The sequence below is a fragment of the Phoenix dactylifera genome, chromosome 1 (assembly GCF_051530095.1).
Source record: "Phoenix dactylifera cultivar Ajwa chromosome 1, Ajwa_hap1_PhDact_Kaust_v1.1, whole genome shotgun sequence".
NCBI lineage: Eukaryota > Viridiplantae > Streptophyta > Magnoliopsida > Arecales > Arecaceae > Phoenix > Phoenix dactylifera.
The window spans coordinates 64,432,059-64,457,625 of NC_143190.1; the positions used below are offsets into that span (position 1 = coordinate 64,432,059).

Here is a 25,567-nt window from a genome sequence, read left to right on the forward strand (position 1 = left end):
CACTATGCCACCTGATCAAGCTGTGCTTTCTGTACGTCCGACCCAGCTGATCATGCTGGCATATTATCCAGTTTGCCTCTTACCCTGATTGGATCATACACACCACTGCAAGCATTCGTTCATCTCTCTCACTTTCCCATCCTATCAAATGCATGTCCCCGACACTGCCAAGCAAATTTCTATATAAAATCGCACAAACATCATAACAAGATGCATTATTTTCCTTTCTTAAACGTAAAAGCTCGGTTTCCAGAGCCATATACAGAGATATCCATGTTCAGAAACACGGACGGGAAGGAACACGGTTGTCATTTAATTTTTATAATACAAATAAGACCCCGATCCTCCCGCTTGCTTTGTAGCCGTAGTCTAACCATGCTAAGTGAGGCTAAAAAGTAACTAAGCAACGTGGCGGAGCAAGGGAAAACTTGCGGTAAAGCTAAACGAAAGTGAAGGACCTTCGGTTGTTTGCCGAAACAAAAAAGACCTTCTGCTACTACATAAGAGCAACGATCATTACTAGTCTTAATAGGAGATGGAGAAACTGAACTAATTACCATCTGTGGTTCACCAGCGGATCCAGAAAAATGACTCGTCAGCGGTAGGAGGAAGGCGTAGCCAGGGCCAGATCCGTGGTGATGTTGCTCCACCCTCCCCCTTGTGCCAGTTCCCACAACGCCTCTTTCTTCTTATTCTCTCCGCCACCTCCTCCCAACGGAGACGACGTTCCCTGTACCTCCAGAACAAAACATGGAAAGAACTTTTGTTATATATATCAACCTGGATGATGAAGAAGAAGAAGAAGAAGAAGAAGATCATGAATGGAGAAACTCTTGCGTCCCCCCGTTCTTAATTATTTTAAAAAGAAACTTCCTACCCCTAAATGTTAGAAAGGGACATTTGAGTAATAATAATATATAAATGAAGTTCTCTCAAGAAAGGGTAATCATATATAGATGAGGGCAGCAGCAGGTACGTACGCGTGCCGTGGGGAGGTGGTGGCGGTGCACGGAAGGGCAGATGTTCTCGGAGCTGGCCGTTCTCTCCTGCTGCTGCTGCTGCTGGTGACGCTGATAGGAGGAGGGGACCACCACGACCTCCGCCGCGGCGGGGTCGGGGACGCGTGGCAGGACGGGGGACGTCGGGGCCGGCAGGAGGAGGAGATTGGGCGCTGACGTGGCGGACGAGGCCGAGGGTGGGGTGGGGATTCCCCCGAAAAACATGAGCTGATCCTCCAGCGTCGCGGTGGTGGCGGTGGTCGCGGCGGGGACCATCAGCCCCTGGGCCTGGGCGCGTGGCGATGACGACCCCACCACATCCGCCCTGTTCCTCCTGCTGCTGCTGCTGATGAGCGCGGCGCTGTTGGGCCACAGGAACGTCCCCTGGGGCTTGCATATCCTGAACCCACTCCTCCTCACCGTCCTTTTCCCGCCTCCGCCTCCACCACTGCCATCGTTGTTGTTGTTGTTGTTGTTGTTACTGTTGGCATTGGCGATGGTCGTAGGAGGATTAGTGACCCTGGTGCTGCTGCTGTTGTCGTTGGTCGTGCTACTTTTAGTACTCATGGTGTTTTTGGATTGCTGCTGTTTGCCCCTTTCCTCTTCCTCCTTGTTGTCATCACCTCCATCCAGCCAGCCCTTGTCTTTCGTCACCATCTCCGCTTCCACCTCCGTTTTCTTGTCCTTCTCTTCCTTGAGTAAGCGGATCTCTTCCTGCATCAAACCCCAACCACCACCCGAAGCATTATGATTAGATTAACAAAATCATTATAAAAGCTAAAATTAATGAAAAAGCTGATTCGGAAAGGATCCCGATTCTTTATCATAAGAAGCTTCCTGCATTATGTACACTACCTTCAGCTCCAGCAAATGACCGGATAAAGCTGACATATTTTCTTCCATCTTGCTGTTCGATTCCAGCAAGCTCTGGTATCTCTCCTGCAATCACCATGCGACTGCTTGCTAAAATGCTACATATATAAATAATAAAAACCAAGAGATTCCCTGTACCCAAAAAAAAAAGACAAAAGCAAGTGAATCCCATTAAATAGCGAATCAGATGCACATATTAACGTGGAACCCTGAATTCCTGGACAAGACAAGACTCACGTGTTTGACGCTCATCTACTGCCACTAAGTCTCACAACGTGTTAGCTAACAAATTTGCAAATTATTGCGTGGATACTAAGTGTAAAACCCTGGCGAAAACCAATCTCACGTGCTCCTTACTTATTTGCTGTCATTAAAGTGTCACAATTAATGCGTCAGAAAACAAGTATATATTAGCGTAGTTGTTCTGCATGTAAAATTTATTTCTAAACAAATAAAGAACGGGAAAAAAAGAGAGGGAACGACCAACAACAAAAAATCACCTGCCAGGTGCCAGAACCATTATCAACTTCCGGGCGAATTTCCTTAGCCACCTTTTCCAGGTTCCTCAGAGAACTCAGTAGCTCCATATCCCTTTTTCCCCAGTACATATCATCAAACAAAAAACAACCAGAGAGTTAAATAAAATTTAAAAAACACAGCCTATACCTATGAAGGAAAGAACTACAAAGCCTATTATATATATCTATATATATATATATATATATATATATATATATATATATATATATATATAGAGAGAGAGAGAGAGAGAGAGAGAGAGAGAGAGAGAGAGAGAGAGAGACCTCTTCAGAACGGCGATCTCCTCCCGGAGCTCACGAATGTCCCTTTTGCATTCTGTGCCACACGGGCACGGCGACACGGCATCCCCGGGTTTCCACCCTGGCGGAGGGATCCAGTAGAGGTCCATCACCCCGGCCTTCCTCCGTATCTCCACCAGCTCGGCCGGTTCCAACCAGTACTCCATGGCGCCCTCGGCATTATGCCGTCGACGGAACCGCTCGGTGCCGCCGGCCACGGTCTTACCGTCCATGTGTTTCAGGAGGTGGTCCAGAAGGCCAGTGTCCCCGATGTGTTTTCTCGCCTCCTCCCGTAGCGCCTGACGCATGATGGGGTTCCCCAGCTCCGCCCCCTTCTCCTTCATTATCTCCAGCAGCTTCATCTCCGCCGCCTCGTACCTCTCCGACGACCACCGGTCCTTGGACGCCTTCACCCGGCTCTCCTTTTCGCACTTCCTCTTCTTCTCCTCCTCATGACGCGGCATCTTCCTTTCCCTCTTGTCTTCTTTCTTCTTCTTTCTTTTCTTATTCTCTTCCTTCTCCTTCTTGCAAGCCTCACGAGTCCTCTTCTGTCCAACCTGCTGCTCCTCCTCCTCCGCTTGTTCCTCCTCCTCTTCCTCCTTCTTCTCTGGCATCGGCAACTCCCTGTGCCTTCCGATGTATTTAACCTTCCGCCGGATCCCCCAACCCAAAGTCCCGGCGCTTTGGAGGGCTAAGAGGCAGTAACCCATCGGCTCTGACGTCCTCCCTTCCTCCTCCGCCGCTTCTTGTGCGGCCGTGGCGGGCAACGAGGCGAGAGGTTGGCAGTCGTATGCCCTGGGAGCCACGAGCCAGAAGCTCTCCAAGTTTTTCTCCTCCTCCCAGGTGGACGAGGGTACCGGTCTCCGGAGGATCCTCACCGCCTGTTTCAAGCTCATGACGAACCTCTCGTCCAGCTCGGGCTCGCGCCCGTCGGCCGGGTAAAAGGAGAAGTAGTTCCGCAGCGAAAGGGTGCTCGGGAAGCTCACTGTCACGTCCAACTCCGAAGTCTCCGTTACCTAACATTCATTGAAAAACTAAGTATCTCCAACAACATATATATATATATATATATATATAACCAAAAAGAAGAATAGAAAAAAAGGGTCGGAGATGAAGCCGACTTAAACCTTTACGACCCGAATGGCTTTCAGCTGGATCGGAGACTTCGGCGGAAGCTTTTCGTGATCGATTTCGTAGAACGCGCCTATTTCGAATTGTTCTATTGAAATTCCATGGACAAATGATGTAAGTCTAACCGGAGCAACACGATTATATCTCATGTGACTTCCCAATCTGCCCCCATAAATGTGACTGTTGCATTAAACTATGAGGGCATTCCAGGAATAAAAATAAAGAGGGACATAGAGTATGGGATCAGATGGGAATCAGAGGAAGGTAGTGGGGAGCAGTACCGTTGCAGGGAGGTGCAAGGCCAAAAACAGAATCGGGCAGCATCTGTCTCCCTAAAGCTCGCCTTCTCGTGTCCGTGATGGAGTCATTCCTTTTCGAGTAGTAGTACTTCACCTGCCGCCGAAATACTTGCTTTTAATAAACTAGAACAAAAAAACCCACTGATGGAAGCAGAAAAAAAAGATGACAAGCCATTCGTCCCGTCATCATCACAACGAGTAGCGCCCCCACGCCCCTCTTCCCCCCGTTTCCACCCTCTCGCTAGACAAAATAGAATATCCGATCTTCCTCTGATAACGACCCGCGCGCCCTCCACCATAACCGAGTCAAGGCTTCCAAATCCTCTCTACAAATAATCGCCGATCATTCCAAGATCTTGCTTTTACGCCCTCCCCTCACCCGGGAAAAAACCAATAAATAAATAGCATAGCTCTTTCCATCAAGACGATTCACTAGTTGATTAGATGTAGCCCGTCCGATCAAGATCATTGTGCGATGAATGAGCTACTCTTGCGGCCGCCTGATCTTGATCGTGAGGCGACATCATCCCTTTATTTAAAAGAACAAAGCAAAGGAAGGAAAAGAAGCAGCAGCATAGAATTAGAGGAGAAAATTCTGGATTTTTTCTTTTTTGTAGGGGGTGGGGGGTGTTCGCTTAAGGGAAAAAGGGAAATACCGTACTGGTCTCGGCGGCCAAGGAAGGCAGAGCAGAACCAACCTCGGTGCTTGTTTCTGCCATCTGCAACTCTTTTCTAGGGTTTCCAACTGAGCAAAGCAGCGATTTTCCGAAATCTGCGAGTGATCCAAAAAGAAATTTTTGTGAAACCTCGCGGATAATTTCGAACATGAAAAGAAAGTTTTAAAACAGTAGAGAGGGTCAGAACCCGCGATACTTCTAAGGAAGAAATGGAAAGGAACGGAGAGAAGAAAAGAAGCAGATAAGGTCTTTAATTACTATCAGGGCTTAGCTTTTTTCTGCCAAAAAACCCTAAAATCGCGTAAAACTGGCTGTTTTCCTTTCTTTAGCTAACCAAGCTCCGATCAAAAGTGGATCAAAAGTTCTTTCACGTATAGGGAAAGAAAAACACATGAGGACCTACAAAATACTTCAGTGGAAAAAGATCTGAGAGTTTCAGACGGTGAGATTTGCTTCAACTTCCAAAGAAACTGCGAGATCGGAGCTTGAACTACTCAAAAGCGGGAAGAAGAATCAGTATCGATCGGTCGGAATGAAAGGCTCGGAAATGCAGTACTTGCTAAAAGCCAAACGGAGAAAAGGCGATCGTATACGAGAGACCTTTTCTTAGGTCGGCGTGGCTCTGTCCACGGGATCCGATCCAAATCTTGCGAGAAAAAGAAGCACATTTCCAAGGATCAGCTGGAGATTGATCTCAGAAAGAGGAAAAACTACAAAAGAATAGGCGATAAAGAAATGCAAGAAAGCAAGAAAAGTAGTAGAGAAAACCCTATCTCTTCTCGGGCAAGAAAGACGAGAAATTACCGGAAAAAAGAGGAGATCATGGGAGCTCTCGATGGATCTGGGGTTGGTGCAGCCAAAGTTCTCTCCTTGTTCTCCTCCCCCCTCTTTCTTTCCCTCTCCTTGCAATCTTGGAGAAGGGAAGATGAAGAAGGAGGGACGAGGTTTTGAGCTGGTGGAGACTGTGGATAGAGAGAGAGATTGGAACCTTCTTTCTAACAAACGTGAGAGGTGGAGGGGAGGAGTATATATAGGGGGAATAAAAAATAAAAGAAAATAAAATTATAATAATAATTCGTAACGGAAGAATCGCCAATGGCATCATTACCTGGGGCACGGAGCTCTCTACTCACGTGCTATGGCGGCAGGCCAATCATCTGCCGAGGTTTTGATGCCGGATTTGCCCAGCGAACTTTCATAAAATTACTTTCATCTGCCGAGGTTTTGATGCCGGATTTGCGGGTAGTTCTAAATACACCCCCCCTATTGCTCAGGACACCCCCCAAAAATTAAAAAAAAAATACCCAAACTAACCTTTAGTGTAATTACCATATTGCCCTTGAAATTTTCTCAGTACCGTTCGGCACTGGATCGCCGAACAAAATGCTTCTGTTCGGCTGAACGGTGCCGAACAGAAGGCTTCTGTTCGGCGATCCAGTGCCGAACAGAAGGCTTCTGTTCGGCAACCCTCAACCGAACAGAATCCTTCTGTTCGGCGGAGGAGAGGGGAGGAGGGGTAGGAGGGTGGGGAGGAGGCGGCGGAGGGGGGAGGGGTAGTTGGAGGAGGGGGAGGTGGAGGAGGGGGAGGAGGAGGAGGGGGAGGTGGAGGAGAAGGGGGTGGAGGAGGAGGCAAAGAAGGGGGAGAAGGCGGAGGGGGATGCAGAGTAAGAGGGGATGGGGATGGGGGGCGGAGGTAGAGGGGTGGAGGAGTAGGAGGAGGGAGGAGGGAAGAGGAGGAGGAGGCAGAGGCGGGGCGGAGGAGGAGGGGAGAGGGATGAGGGGGAGGCAGAGGTGGGCGGGAAGAGGGGGAGGGGGAGGAGGAGGATGAGGAGGGGGGAGGAGGAGGAGGCAGAGGCGAGGCGGAGGAGGAGGGGAGAGGGATGAGGGGGAGGCAGAGGTGGGCGGGAAGAGGGGGAGGGGGAGGAGGAGGATGAGGAGGGGGGAGGAGGAGGAGGCAGAGGCGGGGGTGGGGAGGTGGGGGGTGGGGAGGGTGGGGGTAATTTAGGAATTTTTAATTTTTTAGGAGTGTCCTTAGCAAATGGGGGGGTGTAGAGAGTATTTAATTTTTTTTTAATTTTTGGGGGGTGTCCTGAGCAATAGGGGGGGTGTATTTAGAACTACCCCGGATTTGCCCAGCGAACTTTCATAAAATTACTTTCTCATCCCTCCAGTACTTCTATTGCTCAACCATCATGCACCGTCAGTTTTTCCACCTCCATCTCGGCAGCTTTAGTAATTTTGAATAATCACCTATTAATATTTGTGTTATCTGTTGTTTAACAGCTCTAGCTTTGTTTCATCGAGCAGCTTAAAGAGTGGATCGGAAGAGTAAGCTGTCATTTGACAAGTTCCGATCATTCTACTCGTTTGATACCGAGCGATCTTGGGATATTTTTATTTTGGATGCTTGAAAGCATCGTGGGACCTTTGATAATAATTGTCGCTCCATGATCTAAAAAGATTTTGCAATTTAAATTCTTCATTTGGATGATTAATAAAAAAATACTAGAACCTAAAGTTTGGTTTGTTATCGGAAAACATTAGTTGCAAATTTCGAATTTTTGTCTTGTATCCAACTATAATTTTCTTCATTAGTATTTTGTCTTGGACTGTTCATCAATTTAACATTAGGCTTTGGTTATTTCATAACTCCCCCAAAGGAGAAACTAACTATGCTCCTTTTTTTTGGTATATAACTAACCATGCGCTTTAGTAAGCCTCCTAAATGGTCAAAATGGAAGCGTTTATCATGAGTACTTTAGTAAATAATAATGTAATGATACTTGCCAATAACCTATTAGAGTTATAGAATTAAATTCATAGCAAAACCCTTTTTTCACCTTCATAGAAGATAACGTAGACAAACTATAATATATAGTTTGAGTAGCATATCACCTTGACCACTTAGTAAAATACTTTTAGCCCATATCACTGAAAGACGGTTAAGTAGGCTGAGGCCCTATTTGGGGAAGCTTTTGGAGGGCCAAAAAATACTTTCTGGCCTTCCAAAAGTACTTTTAGATAAAAAATTATGTTTGGTAAAATTTTTGGAAAGTTGTTTCAGCTTTTGCGGGAAGTTGAAAACAGCTTTTGGAGAGAAGCTCCAATTTGGAGCTTTCCGAAAACGCTGTTTTCAGCTTTGTCGATAAGTTGTTTTTTGGTTGTACTAGATTCTCCTTCAAACCAAGTATGCCTTCCGGCAAGCTAATCAGGCTGTTGACTGCCCCCCAGGAGAGCTCTCATGGAAGCCTTTCACCTAGACTCCTAGGCTCCCATCCACTCAATTTGGGCCAAATTGTTAATGATGACGGTATGGGTATACAGTTCATCATATTTTGATTTTGATTTCGAGGCTTAGCCTCCTTCTATGTACTTAAAACACACACACACACACACACACAATGTACAGTGGTCATGGATTGTGAAATATATTGAGATAAATGATAATACTTAATGGCTTCTTCATTCGTGATTGTAGGCTAGCAAGCAAAAAACCTCAATGTTCGAAATTGATTACAAAAACTAGCCAACATTTAGAAAGTTCGGTCACAGCACAATTTCTTCCCGTTTGTTATTTGCCCGAGGCTCCTCCTTGATAAGTTGAAACCCGCTTCATCAAGGAAACCAAAGCCTGAGTTCCTCGAGTCACGAACCGATTTCCTCGCACCCGGCCTTCTTACAATTAGCCTTCTTTTTTTTTTTTTTTTTTTTTTTTTGCTGAAAACGGGTATTCATACAGTACGTGTGTGAATACATCCAATAAAGTCAAAAAAGACTAACTCACGGAGAGCCAGTGGCAGCTCCCCCTCCCCCACCCAAAAAGAATACCCTGAGTGATGAGCCGCGAAGGCAGCCACCCAGTCGGCTGCCCCATTGGCTTCTCTGAATACATGCTTGGCCTGGATGGCCATCCCAACCCCACACATCGTCCCTATATCCCGAACCAAGGGGTGGTCTGGGCCCTCACCCCTCAGCTCCTCCTGGATCCAGCTGATAACTGTGGCTGAGTCGCCCTCCAAGACAATCGCATCGGCCTGCAGTACCTGCCTCGCATAGCGAAGACCCGCCCAGGCAGCTCGTAGCTCTGCCCCGGGGACCGACGTGCCGAAAACCTGACAGCCTCCTGCTGCCACCACTCTGGAGTGCGGATCCCGTATCACAAAACCCGCACCTCCTCGCGCACCTGCATCCATGACCGATCCGTCGAAGTTGACCTTGAGGAAACTCGGGGGTGGGGGTTCCCAGGTGAAAAACACCTGCTAAGGAGCTGCCGGAGCAGAGAGGGAACCCCAGGTGTCCCGAGCTATCAGAGGTCCATCTGAAGAAGGTCTGATCTCCAATGCCTGGGCTCGCGCGAACTCCGCAACAAACCTCGGTGACACCCTGCGCTCACCGAAGGTGCGGGCGTTCCTCGCCAGCCAGATCTGATGTGCTGTGCAGGTCGCTCGGATAGCCTCCTGACCTGTCCGAGGCCGGGCCAGCCACTGCTGCATCATCTGCACAAACTGAGGCCTCCCACACCAAACCTCCTGCGGGAATCCTGCCCACAGCCATGCCGACCTCGCCCACGTACACTGGAAAAGCACGTGGTCGATCGACTCCTCAACACCACATGTCCCGCACTCCGCAGGGATCCCCCAAGCTCGCCTGCTCAGCACTGCTCTCGTCAGGAGGCGGTCCCATGCCACCTTCCATAAGAAAAGTGCCGCCCTCGGGTGAAGCCCCGACCTCCAGATCCAAGTGTAGTCCAGTCCCGGCTCGTGCTCCTGCAGAATAACCTCGGCGAGATCTCTCAGACTGACCCTGGATCGGCAAGAGGTGCCCCAAACCCTGACATCAGGCCCCCCCAACCTGGCACCGGGAGGGACCGGATCCTCTCAGCTAGGTATCCTCCGAACAGCTGACATAGCCTAGCGTCATCCCATGCTGACTCCCCTGGGGAAAGAAGATCGAAGACCCGCAACCCCTCCGCAGCCTCGGCATCAAACATGGTCGGCCAGCACCTCAATGGAACAGTATCCACCCATGGGTCCGCAGTCACATCAATGCTCCGCCCATCACCAATCAGCCACCTGGTATTTGCTGACACCGTCGGCAAATACCTCCCAATCTCACGCCACATGAAGGAGACTCGTCGCGCCCTCCGTGCCGCCTCTGAGCCCCCACGGCCATATCTGGCCGCCATCACCTGACTCCACAGCCCGTGTGGCTCTAACAAAAACCGAGCTGCATGCCGAGCAATGAAAAGCTCGCGCCGCTCCAGAAGGGACTGTATCCCGAGGCCGCCCTCACTGATAGGTCGGCATACATGCTCCCAGGCCACCAAGTGCACCCCGTGGCCTCCGCCATATGACCCCCACAGGAAACATCGCAGCAGTCGCTCGATCCTCAGCAGGGTCGTCTTCGGAACCACGGTGTTGGCCATGAGGTATATTGGCATGGACCCCAACACTGATCTGATCAAGGCCAGTCTCCCCATCATAGACAGGGAGGCCGCTCTCCATCCCTCCAACCTGCTCTCCACCCGCTGCACCAGATAGGAGCACTCTGCCATCCGCAGTCTGCGACCTGTGATAGGAACCCCCAGGTAGGTCAATGTCTCCTCCTGCTGAGGTATCTGTAGAATCTCACGGATCTCCTGTCTGACCCTGCTCTCCGTACTCGGGCTAAAGTGGACTGCTGACTTGTGGAAGTTAACTCTCTGACCTGACGCCGCATAATAATCCGCGACTACTCTCCGAAGGACCCGCGCATCAGAAACCCGCGCCCTGGCCAAAAGGAGGCAATCATCAGCGAAAAGTAAGTGGGAAAGAGGACTAGCCCCCGGGGCGGGAACATAGGCCTCGAGCTCTCTGCGGGCACACACCCTCTGCAAATCACGAGACAAAATGTCAGCACAAAGAATAAACAAATAAGGTGATAGAGGACATCCCTGACGCAGCCCCATGGTGGACTCGAAGAAAGGGGAAGGCGTGCCGTTGACCAAGATAGAAAACCTTGGACCCCTGACACACCCCATGATCCAACTGATCCACTGTCTGTGGAAGCCGTACGCCTCGAGTACCTGCTGAAGAAATCTCCATCTGATCCTGTCGTAAGCTCTCTCCATATCCAGCTTAATGGCCATCAAGCTACGCCGCTTCGATGCTCGCTGCAGATCCCACATCATTTCCTGGGCCAACAGAACATTATGGGAGATGTTTCTGCCGGCTATAAAAGCCCCCTGCTTCGGACTGATAATGCCAGACAGTAAGGGCTTCATCCTACGGACCATAATTCTGGCCACAACCTTATACAAGGTTGTGCACAAACTAATGGGTCTGAAGTGGCCGGGCTCCGCCGCCCCCTGACGCTTCGGAATGAGTGTGATGAAGGTAGCCTTCCAGTCATCCGGCATCCTCTCCTGAGAGAAGAAGCACTGAATAGCCTCTACCACTGCTGTCCGAATGATACCCCAATACTGTCGGAAGAAGAATGGGGGGAACCCGTCCGGACCCGGAGCCTTGTCTGGAGCCAAAGCCCAGACTGCCTCCTGAACCTCCTGTGCGGACACTGGTCGGACCAGGGCTGCGTTCTCAATATCCTCGATCCTCGCATCCAACCTCAAGGGATGGTCGCTGTCGCCGGACTCCTCATCCGCCGTCCATCTGTCGCGGAAGAAGTCCAACAAAACCTGGCGAAAGGCAGGCTCGCCTTCCACCCGATATCCAGACCCGTCCCGCAGCGAGTGGATAGTGCTTCGCTGCCTACGGATAATCGTAGACCGGTGGAAGAAACTAGTATTGCGGTCACCCTCATGTACCCACTGAACCCGAGATTTCTGTCGCCAGAAGATCTCGTGCTGCCGTAGTAGTGAGTGGTGGGTCGCTAGAAGCCCCCGGAGATCACCCATCTCATCCACCGAGAGCTCACCTTCTAGATCTTCCTTCCGCTGCAACTCAGAGATCGCGGTCTCTACCCCCTCTACTCTCCGAAAGATGTCACCCATAGTCTCATGGTTCCACCGCCGAAGGCGCCTCTTAGCCAATTCTAGTTTGCGCGACACCCGGTGCATGGCATCTCCACGCACCGGGATGCGCCAAGCCTCACGGACAATGTCCCAGGACTGGGGGTATGATAGCCAAACCTTCTCAAAACGGAAGGGGCTATGATGACTGGGTCCCGATGATGTGGAGATCAGCAGGGGGCAATGGTCTGAGGCAATCCGAGGTAGGTGACTAACCCTGCATGTGGGAAAACGAAGGATCCAGTCCGGGGACGCAAAGGCCCTATCTAGACGCTCCCAAACCCTAGCACTGCCGAGCTGATTATTGCACCAGGTAAAGTGAGGTCCAGAGAAACCTAAGTCCACCAGGCCAGTACGCGACACAAAATCGCGAAACTCCCTCCTGTCCGCTCTATCCATAAAGGCTGCCCCGCCCCTTTTGTCGCTCGAGCTCAATATGCAATTAAAGTCACCAACTACAACTGTCGGGACACCCTGGGCGGTAAGGCTGGCGATCTCCTGCCAGAGGACTCTCCTGACCCTATAATCCGTGCTCGCGTACACCCCACACAAAACCCATGGGGCAACATCCGGCGCCGAAGCGACCATAACTACCTGCTGGGGGCAGTTGTGGAAGACATCAAAGGTCGCCACCCCTCGCCTCCACAGTAGCAGGATACCTCCCGACAGCCCTCGGGAATCGACTGCGTATGACTCCCAGTCCCTCCCCAAGCGCCGTCTCAAACGTACAAGCCCCTCATCAGATAGCCGGGTCTCGCTAATGAAGCAGATCTCCGGACAATGAACTTGCACTAACCGTTTGAAGGATGACATGAAGGATGGCTTGGCCGCCCCCCTACAATTCCAGGCTAGGATCCTCATGGATCATTGTCCACGTAGTCGGCCTCTGACCCATCCTCCCCCTGGGCTGCGGGGCCAGCCTCAAGCGTGCTACCTGGGCCCTCCCGCTGCTCAGCAGGTGCGACCTGCATGACTGCCGCCCTAATGCGCTGCACAGCAGTCGTGTGGTCAGTGTCCTCTCCCGTCACCATCGGTGCGGCCTGACCCCCCTGCGAAGGCGGCACGATGTGGTCCCTGGCCTCGCTCCCACTGGGCGCATCCTCCCGCTGCTCATCTCCAGCCGGAGGCCAAGGGCCAAATCGAAAGACTCCATCATGGTCAGTGCCCGCCCGCACGTCCCCAGGCAGAACCCCACTCGTCACACCCAAAGTGAGAGAAGCGTGATCGCCGTGTGCGGGGGGACCCGGCTCCGAAGCTGCTCCCTGATGAGGACGCCTAAACCGGAAAGGCCCGGCTGGTTCCTCGCTCGGGCCCTGCCACGCTAGTCCAGACCGACCCCCCAGGCCCGTATGTGAGTGGGCCTGTGGGCCCGAAGAAATGTGGCCCAAGGAACCAACCGCGGGCTGGGCCTGAGGGCCCAGCTCCCGCGAATCCTCAGCAGGCCGCGCGGCCCCTTGGCCGCGCGCATCATCGCACGGGCCCAGCAATTCGTGGGCCCGCACGACCGCGTCACCGGGCGCTTTCAGCGCGCCCCGCTCGTCCCCCAGCTCCGGCGCGCTGCTGGCGCAGAGCGCGCCAACAGCTCGGGCTGCGCCGGTAGCATGGGCCGCGCCCGCGTCGCGGATCGCGCCCCGGCCCGCCCCCACCGGCCTACGACCCCGGCGCCCGGCCCCGTGGGCCCGGTCGCGCTGGGTGGGCCCGGTTGGGTTCCCTCGGCCCACAGGAACAAGGGCCAGCTGGGCCTCTCGCCCGGTACCCCCCGATGGGCCAAGGCCCGCCTGCGGCCTGGGCCGCTTCTGGGTTTTGGCCCGGCCTGCGGCAGCTCGGCTGGGCTCGGGATCGGCCCTGATCGGAGCCTTGCCGAGTCGTCGGCTCGGCCCCGGGTCCCCCGACTCGGCCAAGAGGTCGTCGGCCGAGTCCACCAGGAAGGGGCCGAGGGAGGTATCCCGGTGGCCATCCCCCCCAACGGCTAGTGGGGACCGGCGGCGAGCCACCTTCGCCGGCTTCTGCCAGCCCTCGGTGTCCACCGGGGACGCCGGCGTAGTCGGTCGAGGCGCCGGGGACAGCGGCCGGGTCGAGGGCAACTCGGGCCCCTGGTGCGCCTCGGTCGTCTTCCCCGGCCGCGGCGGCCGATCCTCCCGCGAGGCTCGTTGCCGAGTCGCCACCATCCAGGGACCGTAGATCGGTCCCTGTGCGCTCTCCCTCCAGAGTTAAGACCTACGGCGTCAGCTAGGAGACGTCGTGCTAGGATTGCTTCTCCCGAGCCTGCTCATATGCCATCGCCCTCTCCTGAGTCAGAGCATGATGATATGCCCGCTAGGGGCGAAGACGATGAGTCCGTTGGACCATGTCCAGGAGGTCCAGAGGATGAGTCCGTCCTGATCAGTTTCAGAACGCATATAGCAGCTTCCATCTGAAGGCAACAGGTATTGTTTATTTGTTATAGCATTATATTTTGTTTATTGATGTTTTATAAAGTAGTAGTAATTATACATTTATATTACAGGAACGGGCTCCACTAAAGTGCATGAACCATACTGCCAAGGTTGGTGAATGGAAGTGGTGGTCTTCAAACCAACCAAATACCAGGTTCAAAGCACTATTGAGGCAGTCGGGCCTCATAGAGTTAGTACAGTGCTCTTATCGATTCACCGATAAGATTCTGATTTCGGGCTTCGTAGAGAGATGGCAGCCCGAGACGAACACCTTCCATATACCATTTGGCGAGATCACTATCACGTTGGATGATGTATCCGCCATTTTAGGGATTCCTGTCGCAGGTGCCTCAGTAGCAGTTTCTCCTGAGAGGATGAGTGATCGGGATGCTGAGGAGCTACTTGTGGAGTTGTTGGGGGTGTCAGCTGGAGACGCGCGTCAGGAGGTACTGTCATCGCGCGGTCAGTCTGTGAGGATGGAGTGGCTGAGGACTCAGTTTCACTCTGTATCTGATAGAGACAGCCAGCAGAGGATAGAGTGTGCAGCACGAGCCTATTTATTATTTTTGTTAGGCTGCACACTCTTTGCTGATAAGAGTGGGACCAGGGTGCCTATAGCGTATCTGTGTTTACTGCGGGATCTGGATAGGGTGAGCACATATGCCTGGGGTACAGCTGCCTTAGCATATTTGTATCGGCAGTTGGGGATTGCGTCGAGGTCATCAGTGAGACAGATCAGTGGTTATATGACGCTTCTGCAGGCATGGATTTATGAGCATTTTCCAGCACTCAGTCCTCACCCGTCGCTTGAGTATACTGATGCCAGTCCCCGCGTGCACCGCTGGATGCCCGGTACTCCATCCCGTACCACGATGGACCATTTAGTGGTTCTACGTGAGTCATTGGACCTTTTGAGCATCGATGAGGTACGTATCATATTACCATTTGCTTGTGTTTGTCAGTACTTTTAATATGCGATATAGTATAAAACTGAAATGGACCTTTTGTTTTGCAGGTTATTTAGGATCCCCATCATCGGCTTCGGGGAGATCGCCCATATGTTGATATCGCATTTTTTAGTGGCTCCATCAAGTGCCTTGATATCGTAGAACCCTATCATCCAGAAAGGGTTCTTAGACAGTTTGGTCGTATTCAGACCATCCTTCGAGCGCCACTAGCCCCTACGCGAGCCAACAGAGGTTCCACAGCAGGCTCGTACCGGATACATTACTCCTATATGGATCAGCTTTGGGAGCGGTGGGAGGACCACGTGCTGAGCCAGGCGAGCAGGAGCCACCCAGTTACCCGGCCATCAGACAGCGTACCGGGATACATGGAGTGGTATCTCCGTATCACGCACGTTGCAGTTCAGCCTCCTCATCTGCGCTCGAGTACTCATTCTGGAGCCAGGGGAGGTCATGATGATGCTGACATGCACCGGCGGCGTATTGCAGATGCACTCGGTATCAGTACCGACATTGTACGGATGGGTCCCTCAGAGGCTACGTCACTAGGTGCCGGGCACCTATTTCATGCTATTTGTCAGATGCATCAGTTACTTCTGGGTGATGAGCCTGGCCCGAGTACAGCACCCTCTCATTCGGATCCAGCACCCTCTCATTCGGACGTACAGCAGTACACGCGTCGACGACGGCGTCATAGGGATTGATGATGGAGCCTTTATTTTGATTATGTAGCTTCGACTTTTTTTTTTGTGTAATTTGAAACTGTTGATATTAATGAAAAATATATATTTTTGGTATATTTACGTGTAATCTTTGTAAAGCCTGGCCCGTTCTATTTTACACAAATATAACAGTGCACATAACAATCAATCTAACAATGCGAAGACAGATATTTTTTGATTTATATTGATGATGGAGTTTCACAGTACATGACTCTAAGAGCCCAAAAAAATTTACAACTTTCAAAAATTGTACATATATAAACAATCAATCTAACTCTACTGTCTCGCTAATTATAACATTAGGTGAGATGCTCTCTTTGATCTGTTGAATCCGGGCTTCATATGAATTTTCCCATCCGGTAGCACAAGGAAGATGATATTTTCGCCAGTTGGTCGCTACTGGCGGAACGGAATGTCCCGGCAACAAGAACACCTTCAAAATTAGAAATAAGAAAATATTAATAGCTACAAAATTATAAATAAGCAAAATTAAATAAGCAAAATTAAATATTCGCAAGTGTTGTGAACGTAGTACTTCAACAAAATGATTTCCATTTACGAATCCGATAGCGATATCTTTGCGGGATAGAAGAGGTACTGGCACAGAACGGAGAGGTAGGAAGGTCAGACATTGTTGCAACGAGAGATGGTATAGGACAACATTATAGCAGGATGCTATAAGATGACCCATGTCCGGCATAGTCATCCATCTGTCATATGGTGGACAATCATCATAATATGATAATGCATGAGTGATCTCAGCAATCGTCCCTTCCACACCATATAATGTGCGATAGTGGTCCGAATGACATTGCAACTCTTGCAATAAATCTTTCCTAACACGCACCCAGTCATCTTCTCCAAATCCCAGTAAGTCAGCTATTGCCCTAAATCCGCAATTCCCATCAGCTTTTACATCCTTGATATGCTGGATGTATGGTCTCAAGGCAGAAGGAATAGCATCAATATAGATAATGGGCGTATGTGACTGGGCTCTAGTACGAAAAACCTGCAAATAATATCAAATGATAGAAAATATGTAACAATGGCAGAAATATCCAAATAGTTATCCGTCTCAGCACATCCCGTACCGGCACGGCACGGCACGTCCCGACATGTCCCGTATCGGCACATCTCGGCACGGCACGTACCGACATGTCCCATATCGGCACATCTCGGCACGGCACATCCCGTATCGGCACATCTCGGCACGGCACATCCCGTATCGGCACATCTCGGCACGGCACGTCCCGACATGTCCCGTATCGGCACATCTCGGCACGGCACGTCCCGACATGTCCCGTATCGGCACATCTCGGCACGGCACGTCCCGACATGTCCCGTATCGGCACATCACATACCGGCACGGCACGGACCGTCCCGTAGACGTTGTGATACCTATTGTAAGGAAATAAATATTTGGTACTTACCTTTTGCTTGGGCCGCCTCTTTTGAATCTGAGTAGATGGATTGCGGATGGTAACTTTCTCAACACCAGGTGAATAACTATCCTGTCCAGATAGAACCAACTCAAACGCAGACGGGTCACGTCGAGTAGACGTATCAACCTTCATTGAAGCGCGCCCACGTGAACCGGTCTTCCGTTTTGCAGGCTCTAAAAGAGGTGTACTATCTGAACTTGCAATCTCTCGTAACTTCTTGATCATCTGCAATTGAGAAGCCCCATCTAACTTCTTAAATCGTAGCGCAATCAAATCTAACTCTACATCACAACTCAACTGAATTGGCTGCACGGGGGGGGGGGGGGGGGTAGGCACAATATCAAGTTTCCTCCAATGAGGATCTATGCAGTCGAGAGGAATGGGCCGACCTTCCACCCTGTACCGCGCAATCTGGTGAGCACATGGTATACCATGTGTGCGTCGAATAGCGCACCCACAATTTGAATCATCAAACCCAACTGAATTGGCTCGTTTCGATTGGGCGAGGACATGATTTAACGCACTTATAGATATGAAACCTCGCAACTCTTTGAATTCAGCTGGCTTGAAGTTGTGCTGCACTACCAATAAACTCTTCTCCAATGAGGCTTTAACGGAGCTGTGCTGCAACTCAATCAATCCATGTATTCTAGTCCAAGATGACTCGAAACTTCCTTGGCTTGATCCAAGCTGCTTTTTGAGCTTTGCATGTGCACTCTCGACCCTAGTAAACAAATGAAAGTTAGATATAACAATTGAGGCAAATTAAAATTAAATGAGTCTTTATTTGTGATACCTATTTGTGTCACATTTCCGTAGTGCCTGCATGTATCCGTCCACGCCGCAACAAATCTTTCCTTGTATTTGCTCAGCCAAGTATCTGACACATACTGTAGTGCATCTGGATAGGTACCGAACTCTCTCTGCAGTGCACTCCAGCGATCATTATACTCGTCTTCCGTGGAGGACAGCACTAGTACATTCCAACTCATAATAAATTTATCCCATTTCTCCTTCAATTCGAAAAATTTTTTGCACTTGGCCAAAACATTCCTACTAATATGCCATCTACATAATAAATGTCTAGCAGTAGGAAATACTCTATGAATTGCATTCATCAAAGCCAAGTCTCTATCTGTAACAATCAACTCAGGCAAAACATCATCAGCTATGACACTGCGCAATCTCTCTAATGCCCAAGTATAGCTTTATTCCCGCTCAGAATTTAAGTATACAAAAGCAATTGAAAATGTCATGTCAGTAGATGTCACCCCCACAATCTCTAAGAGCGGAAGACGATACCTATTCGTCTTGTACGTGCAATCCATTATCAACACACGGGGAAATGCACGGAACAAATCAATGCTGCCAGGGTGTGCCCAAAAAAAGTCATGCACAACATCCGTATTAGTACAATTCCTATGCCACTCAATATATTTAGCCTCTGATAATTTACCTAATAGATGTTGCATTTCAGACCTCCCGGCTTTCTCTACAACCTTAAACCGTTGACGTACATTGTAGATAGTCTTGATAGTCGTAACATTGAGGGCATCTCTTTCCTTTAATGTGGATAATATGTCCTTTGGACGAACCAAACTCTTCGACATATCCACTAACAATTCCGTCTCCTGCTCAGATAATCTCCCTGCATATGAGTGCCCCTCCAGATTCTCTGCAGCGGGATGATTGTGCACTCCACATACGACCAGTAATATCCAATCATCCGCAGTATCCAATTTCTTTCCTCTTAATGCAAAAGGGCATCTACACTTCTTTGTCCCACAGGCAGTCTTTATTCGCTTTTCTTTTTTGGTTCGGTACGTCCCACCCCTCTCACAACCTAACGTAATTCTGGGTTTCTTAGAAATGGTACCTGCATCGGATGATTTGATTACAACAACAAAACCATTTCGCCTCCCAGCTTCACGACACCAATTACACAAGTCCTCTCTACTCTTGAAGATCTATACATTAAACAATTTATGTAAGTACACAGTTGTAAAAATAGCTCGCTAAACTAATACAAAATTGCATAATACATTATAATACCTCGTAAGTTGTAAATTCGCTTGTGTAATCCAGTACAAATTCTGATCCAATTATACTCGATTCGGTTGTAGCATAGCCCTACATATAAAATAATTTATCACCAAGAATTAATGAATCAGAGGATCTGTTCGGCACAAAATTCAGCACGGCACGCGATTTGGCACCAGAAGCCTTCTGTTCGGCTGCACAGTGCCGAACAGAAGGCTTCTGTTCGGCTGCACAGAGCCGGACAGAACCCTTCTGTTCGGCTGCACAGTGCCGGACAGAAGCCTTCTGTTCGGCACTGTGCAGCTGAACAGAAGGCTTCTGTTCGGTTGAGGGTTGCCGAACAGAAGGCTTCTGTTCGGCACTGTTCAGCCGAACAGAAGCCTTTTGTTCGGCGATCCAGTGCCGAACGGAGCACGAACCGTGAAAAAAAAAAATTTCGAAACAAGGTGGAACACGTACCTTTGCGGCCGATTCTTCGTCCCAAATCACTAGTTGCTTGTCCATGCTTCGAATGGGGCTTAAATCTCCTTCAAAGATCGCCTAAACGATGTAAATGGATCGAGGGGTTTAAGGGGGGTTTGAGGGGTGTTTTTTTTTTTTCTTTTCAAAACGAAACGGAGGAGGAGGAAGAGGGGGTGTACTGAGAAAATTTCAAGGGCAATATGGTAATTACACTAAAGGTTAGTTTGGGTATTTTTTTTTTGGTTTTTGGGGGGTGTCCTTAGCAATAGGGGGGGTGTATATAGAACCCCCCTTCGGCTTCCGACGATGCTTATTAGCGTCGTTTTGGTTTAATTCCTATCGATGCTATTAAAAAATATCGGCAAATTTGGGCGCAGTCACCAAATTGCCACGCTTTTTTCTTGTATCAGCGGAGCCGGAAAATTCTATTTTTATTGGAGTGTGGCATGATACGACTAATTCCTCGTGTTTGGATGTGGTAAATTAGATCATCTGGAGAAAGAAATAATTTATTCTTGCATGATTTATTTTTTCTTCGAGAAGTTCCGGTCTCTTTCAAACTCTCCCTGATCGTCGGATTTTTCAAACTCTCTTCCCATCGGGAGGTTCTTTTCGGGCAGATAAGAAGCCAATGAAAAAAGACGGGAGGATCGCAGGAGCACTACGAAACTTATTATTCTAAGACTTTGATAACAAAATAAGTTATTTTGTTAAGTGGATATGTCACTGAAAATATTTGGGCTTTGAGTCCCATTGATCTTGCACGAACCCTGAAATTGTTCTACCCGGTGATATCTTCTCAGTTAGTCCCCGGTAGCCTAGTGCAGATAGACGCAGCTACAAGCTGCATAAACTTACTGCCCCCACTGCCCTTGAGAACTGGCACATTTCAGGAGGCACTATGCCACCTGATCAAGCTGTGCTTTCTGTACGTCCGACCCAGCTGATCATGCTGGCATATTATCCAGTTTGCCTCTTACCCTGATTGGATCATACACACCACTGCAAGCATTCGTTCATCTCTCTCACTTTCCCATCCTATCAAATGCATGTCCCCGACACTGCCAAGCAAATTTCTATATAAAATCGCACAAACATCATAACAAGATGCATTATTTTCCTTTCTTAAACGTAAAAGCTCGGTTTCCAGAGCCATATACAGAGATATCCATGTTCAGAAACACGGACGGGAAGGAACACGGTTGTCATTTAATTTTTATAATACAAATAAGACCCCGATCCTCCCGCTTGCTTTGTAGCCGTAGTCTAACCATGCTAAGTGAGGCTAAAAAGTAACTAAGCAACGTGGCGGAGCAAGGGAAAACTTGCGGTAAAGCTAAACGAAAGTGAAGGACCTTCGGTTGTTTGCCGAAACAAAAAAGACCTTCTGCTACTACATAAGAGCAACGATCATTACTAGTCTTAATAGGAGATGGAGAAACTGAACTAATTACCATCTGTGGTTCACCAGCGGATCCAGAAAAATGACTCGTCAGCGGTAGGAGGAAGGCGTAGCCAGGGCCAGATCCGTGGTGATGTTGCTCCACCCTCCCCCTTGTGCCAGTTCCCACAACGCCTCTTTCTTCTTATTCTCTCCGCCACCTCCTCCCAACGGAGACGACGTTCCCTGTACCTCCAGAACAAAACATGGAAAGAACTTTTGTTATATATATCAACCTGGATGATGAAGAAGAAGAAGAAGAAGAAGAAGATCATGAATGGAGAAACTCTTGCGTCCCCCCGTTCTTAATTATTTTAAAAAGAAACTTCCTACCCCTAAATGTTAGAAAGGGACATTTGAGTAATAATAATATATAAATGAAGTTCTCTCAAGAAAGGGTAATCATATATAGATGAGGGCAGCAGCAGGTACGTACGCGTGCCGTGGGGAGGTGGTGGCGGTGCACGGAAGGGCAGATGTTCTCGGAGCTGGCCGTTCTCTCCTGCTGCTGCTGCTGCTGGTGACGCTGATAGGAGGAGGGGACCACCACGACCTCCGCCGCGGCGGGGTCGGGGACGCGTGGCAGGACGGGGGACGTCGGGGCCGGCAGGAGGAGGAGATTGGGCGCTGACGTGGCGGACGAGGCCGAGGGTGGGGTGGGGATTCCCCCGAAAAACATGAGCTGATCCTCCAGCGTCGCGGTGGTGGCGGTGGTCGCGGCGGGGACCATCAGCCCCTGGGCCTGGGCGCGTGGCGATGACGACCCCACCACATCCGCCCTGTTCCTCCTGCTGCTGCTGCTGATGAGCGCGGCGCTGTTGGGCCACAGGAACGTCCCCTGGGGCTTGCATATCCTGAACCCACTCCTCCTCACCGTCCTTTTCCCGCCTCCGCCTCCACCACTGCCATCGTTGTTGTTGTTGTTGTTGTTGTTACTGTTGGCATTGGCGATGGTCGTAGGAGGATTAGTGACCCTGGTGCTGCTGCTGTTGTCGTTGGTCGTGCTACTTTTAGTACTCATGGTGTTTTTGGATTGCTGCTGTTTGCCCCTTTCCTCTTCCTCCTTGTTGTCATCACCTCCATCCAGCCAGCCCTTGTCTTTCGTCACCATCTCCGCTTCCACCTCCGTTTTCTTGTCCTTCTCTTCCTTGAGTAAGCGGATCTCTTCCTGCATCAAACCCCAACCACCACCCGAAGCATTATGATTAGATTAACAAAATCATTATAAAAGCTAAAATTAATGAAAAAGCTGATTCGGAAAGGATCCCGATTCTTTATCATAAGAAGCTTCCTGCATTATGTACACTACCTTCAGCTCCAGCAAATGACCGGATAAAGCTGACATATTTTCTTCCATCTTGCTGTTCGATTCCAGCAAGCTCTGGTATCTCTCCTGCAATCACCATGCGACTGCTTGCTAAAATGCTACATATATAAATAATAAAAACCAAGAGATTCCCTGTACCCAAAAAAAAAAGACAAAAGCAAGTGAATCCCATTAAATAGCGAATCAGATGCACATATTAACGTGGAACCCTGAATTCCTGGACAAGACAAGACTCACGTGTTTGACGCTCATCTACTGCCACTAAGTCTCACAACGTGTTAGCTAACAAATTTGCAAATTATTGCGTGGATACTAAGTGTAAAACCCTGGCGAAAACCAATCTCACGTGCTCCTTACTTATTTGCTGTCATTAAAGTGTCACAATTAATGCGTCAGAAAACAAGTATATATTAGCGTAGTTGTTCTGCATGTAAAATTTATTTCTAAACAAATAAAGAACGGGAAAAAAAGAGAGGGAACGACCAACAACAAAAAATCACCTGCCAGGTGCCAGAACCATTATCAACTTCCGGGCGAATTTCCTTAGCCACCTTTTCCAGGTTCCTCAGAGAACTCAGTAGCTCCATATCCCTTTTTCCCCAGTACATATCATCAAACAAAAAACAACCAGAGAGTTAAATAAAATTTAAAAAACACAGCCTATACCTATGAAGGAAAGAACTACAAAGCCTATTATATATATCTATATATATATATATATATATATATATATATATATATATATATATATATAGAGAGAGAGAGAGAGAGAGAGAGAGAGAGAGAGAGAGAGAGAGAGAGACCTCTTCAGAACGGCGATCTCCTCCCGGAGCTCACGAATGTCCCTTTTGCATTCTGTGCCACACGGGCACGGCGACACGGCATCCCCGGGTTTCCACCCTGGCGGAGGGATCCAGTAGAGGTCCATCACCCCGGCCTTCCTCCGTATCTCCACCAGCTCGGCCGGTTCCAACCAGTACTCCATGGCGCCCTCGGCATTATGCCGTCGACGGAACCGCTCGGTGCCGCCGGCCACGGTCTTACCGTCCATGTGTTTCAGGAGGTGGTCCAGAAGGCCAGTGTCCCCGATGTGTTTTCTCGCCTCCTCCCGTAGCGCCTGACGCATGATGGGGTTCCCCAGCTCCGCCCCCTTCTCCTTCATTATCTCCAGCAGCTTCATCTCCGCCGCCTCGTACCTCTCCGACGACCACCGGTCCTTGGACGCCTTCACCCGGCTCTCCTTTTCGCACTTCCTCTTCTTCTCCTCCTCATGACGCGGCATCTTCCTTTCCCTCTTGTCTTCTTTCTTCTTCTTTCTTTTCTTATTCTCTTCCTTCTCCTTCTTGCAAGCCTCACGAGTCCTCTTCTGTCCAACCTGCTGCTCCTCCTCCTCCGCTTGTTCCTCCTCCTCTTCCTCCTTCTTCTCTGGCATCGGCAACTCCCTGTGCCTTCCGATGTATTTAACCTTCCGCCGGATCCCCCAACCCAAAGTCCCGGCGCTTTGGAGGGCTAAGAGGCAGTAACCCATCGGCTCTGACGTCCTCCCTTCCTCCTCCGCCGCTTCTTGTGCGGCCGTGGCGGGCAACGAGGCGAGAGGTTGGCAGTCGTATGCCCTGGGAGCCACGAGCCAGAAGCTCTCCAAGTTTTTCTCCTCCTCCCAGGTGGACGAGGGTACCGGTCTCCGGAGGATCCTCACCGCCTGTTTCAAGCTCATGACGAACCTCTCGTCCAGCTCGGGCTCGCGCCCGTCGGCCGGGTAAAAGGAGAAGTAGTTCCGCAGCGAAAGGGTGCTCGGGAAGCTCACTGTCACGTCCAACTCCGAAGTCTCCGTTACCTAACATTCATTGAAAAACTAAGTATCTCCAACAACATATATATATATATATATATATATAACCAAAAAGAAGAATAGAAAAAAAGGGTCGGAGATGAAGCCGACTTAAACCTTTACGACCCGAATGGCTTTCAGCTGGATCGGAGACTTCGGCGGAAGCTTTTCGTGATCGATTTCGTAGAACGCGCCTATTTCGAATTGTTCTATTGAAATTCCATGGACAAATGATGTAAGTCTAACCGGAGCAACACGATTATATCTCATGTGACTTCCCAATCTGCCCCCATAAATGTGACTGTTGCATTAAACTATGAGGGCATTCCAGGAATAAAAATAAAGAGGGACATAGAGTATGGGATCAGATGGGAATCAGAGGAAGGTAGTGGGGAGCAGTACCGTTGCAGGGAGGTGCAAGGCCAAAAACAGAATCGGGCAGCATCTGTCTCCCTAAAGCTCGCCTTCTCGTGTCCGTGATGGAGTCATTCCTTTTCGAGTAGTAGTACTTCACCTGCCGCCGAAATACTTGCTTTTAATAAACTAGAACAAAAAAACCCACTGATGGAAGCAGAAAAAAAAGATGACAAGCCATTCGTCCCGTCATCATCACAACGAGTAGCGCCCCCACGCCCCTCTTCCCCCCGTTTCCACCCTCTCGCTAGACAAAATAGAATATCCGATCTTCCTCTGATAACGACCCGCGCGCCCTCCACCATAACCGAGTCAAGGCTTCCAAATCCTCTCTACAAATAATCGCCGATCATTCCAAGATCTTGCTTTTACGCCCTCCCCTCACCCGGGAAAAAACCAATAAATAAATAGCATAGCTCTTTCCATCAAGACGATTCACTAGTTGATTAGATGTAGCCCGTCCGATCAAGATCATTGTGCGATGAATGAGCTACTCTTGCGGCCGCCTGATCTTGATCGTGAGGCGACATCATCCCTTTATTTAAAAGAACAAAGCAAAGGAAGGAAAAGAAGCAGCAGCATAGAATTAGAGGAGAAAATTCTGGATTTTTTCTTTTTTGTAGGGGGTGGGGGGTGTTCGCTTAAGGGAAAAAGGGAAATACCGTACTGGTCTCGGCGGCCAAGGAAGG

The 25,567-nt window shown here is 49.7% G+C and overlaps 2 protein-coding genes and 1 long non-coding RNA gene across 4 annotated transcripts; all 3 read right to left on the reverse strand.

Annotated features, from left to right (window-relative positions):
• Positions 1 to 595: 595 nt before the first annotated feature.
• Positions 596 to 3,585, reverse strand: LOC149768826 (protein AMEIOTIC 1 homolog). Its single transcript, XM_089928603.1, has 4 exons — positions 2,675 to 3,585; positions 2,372 to 2,462; positions 981 to 1,712; positions 596 to 730 (listed from the first exon to the last, which is right to left on the reverse strand). The coding sequence occupies exons 1-4, from the start codon at positions 3,583 to 3,585 to the stop codon at positions 596 to 598; spliced, it is 1,869 nt and encodes a 622-aa protein (XP_089784729.1).
• Positions 3,586 to 16,074: 12,489 nt separating this feature from the next.
• On the reverse strand, positions 16,075 to 20,154 carry LOC149768827 (uncharacterized). 2 transcript variants are annotated; one of them, XR_016398022.1, is made up of 3 exons: positions 19,866 to 20,154; positions 19,419 to 19,496; positions 16,075 to 16,357 (listed from the first exon to the last, which is right to left on the reverse strand). It is a non-coding gene; the product is annotated as an uncharacterized LOC149768827 (long non-coding RNA). The 2 variants fall into 2 exon arrangements; XR_016398021.1 differs by lacking the exon at positions 19,866 to 20,154 and having other exon boundaries at positions 19,419 to 19,853.
• Positions 20,155 to 21,360: 1,206 nt separating this feature from the next.
• On the reverse strand, positions 21,361 to 24,350 carry LOC149768828 (protein AMEIOTIC 1 homolog). The gene is made up of 4 exons (XM_089928606.1): positions 23,440 to 24,350; positions 23,137 to 23,227; positions 21,746 to 22,477; positions 21,361 to 21,495 (listed from the first exon to the last, which is right to left on the reverse strand). The coding sequence occupies exons 1-4, from the start codon at positions 24,348 to 24,350 to the stop codon at positions 21,361 to 21,363; spliced, it is 1,869 nt and encodes a 622-aa protein (XP_089784732.1).
• Positions 24,351 to 25,567: the final 1,217 nt, after the last annotated feature.

Coding starts and splice junctions, on each gene's coding strand:
- LOC149768828 (XM_089928606.1), bottom strand. CDS start 24,350: ATGAGCTTGAAACAGGCGGTGAGGATCCTCCGGAGACCGGTACCCTCG. Junction 22,478..23,136: donor ATGGTTCTGGCACCTGGCAG/GTGATTTTTTGT, acceptor GGTTTGATGCAG/GAAGAGATCCGCTTACTCAA. Junction 21,496..21,745: donor ACCACCTCCCCACGGCACGC/GTACGTACCTGC, acceptor CTGGAGGTACAG/GGAACGTCGTCTCCGTTGGG.
- LOC149768826 (XM_089928603.1), bottom strand. CDS start 3,585: ATGAGCTTGAAACAGGCGGTGAGGATCCTCCGGAGACCGGTACCCTCG. Junction 2,463..2,674: donor GAGATCGCCGTTCTGAAGAG/GTCTCTCTCTCT, acceptor CTGGGGAAAAAG/GGATATGGAGCTACTGAGTT. Junction 731..980: donor ACCACCTCCCCACGGCACGC/GTACGTACCTGC, acceptor CTGGAGGTACAG/GGAACGTCGTCTCCGTTGGG.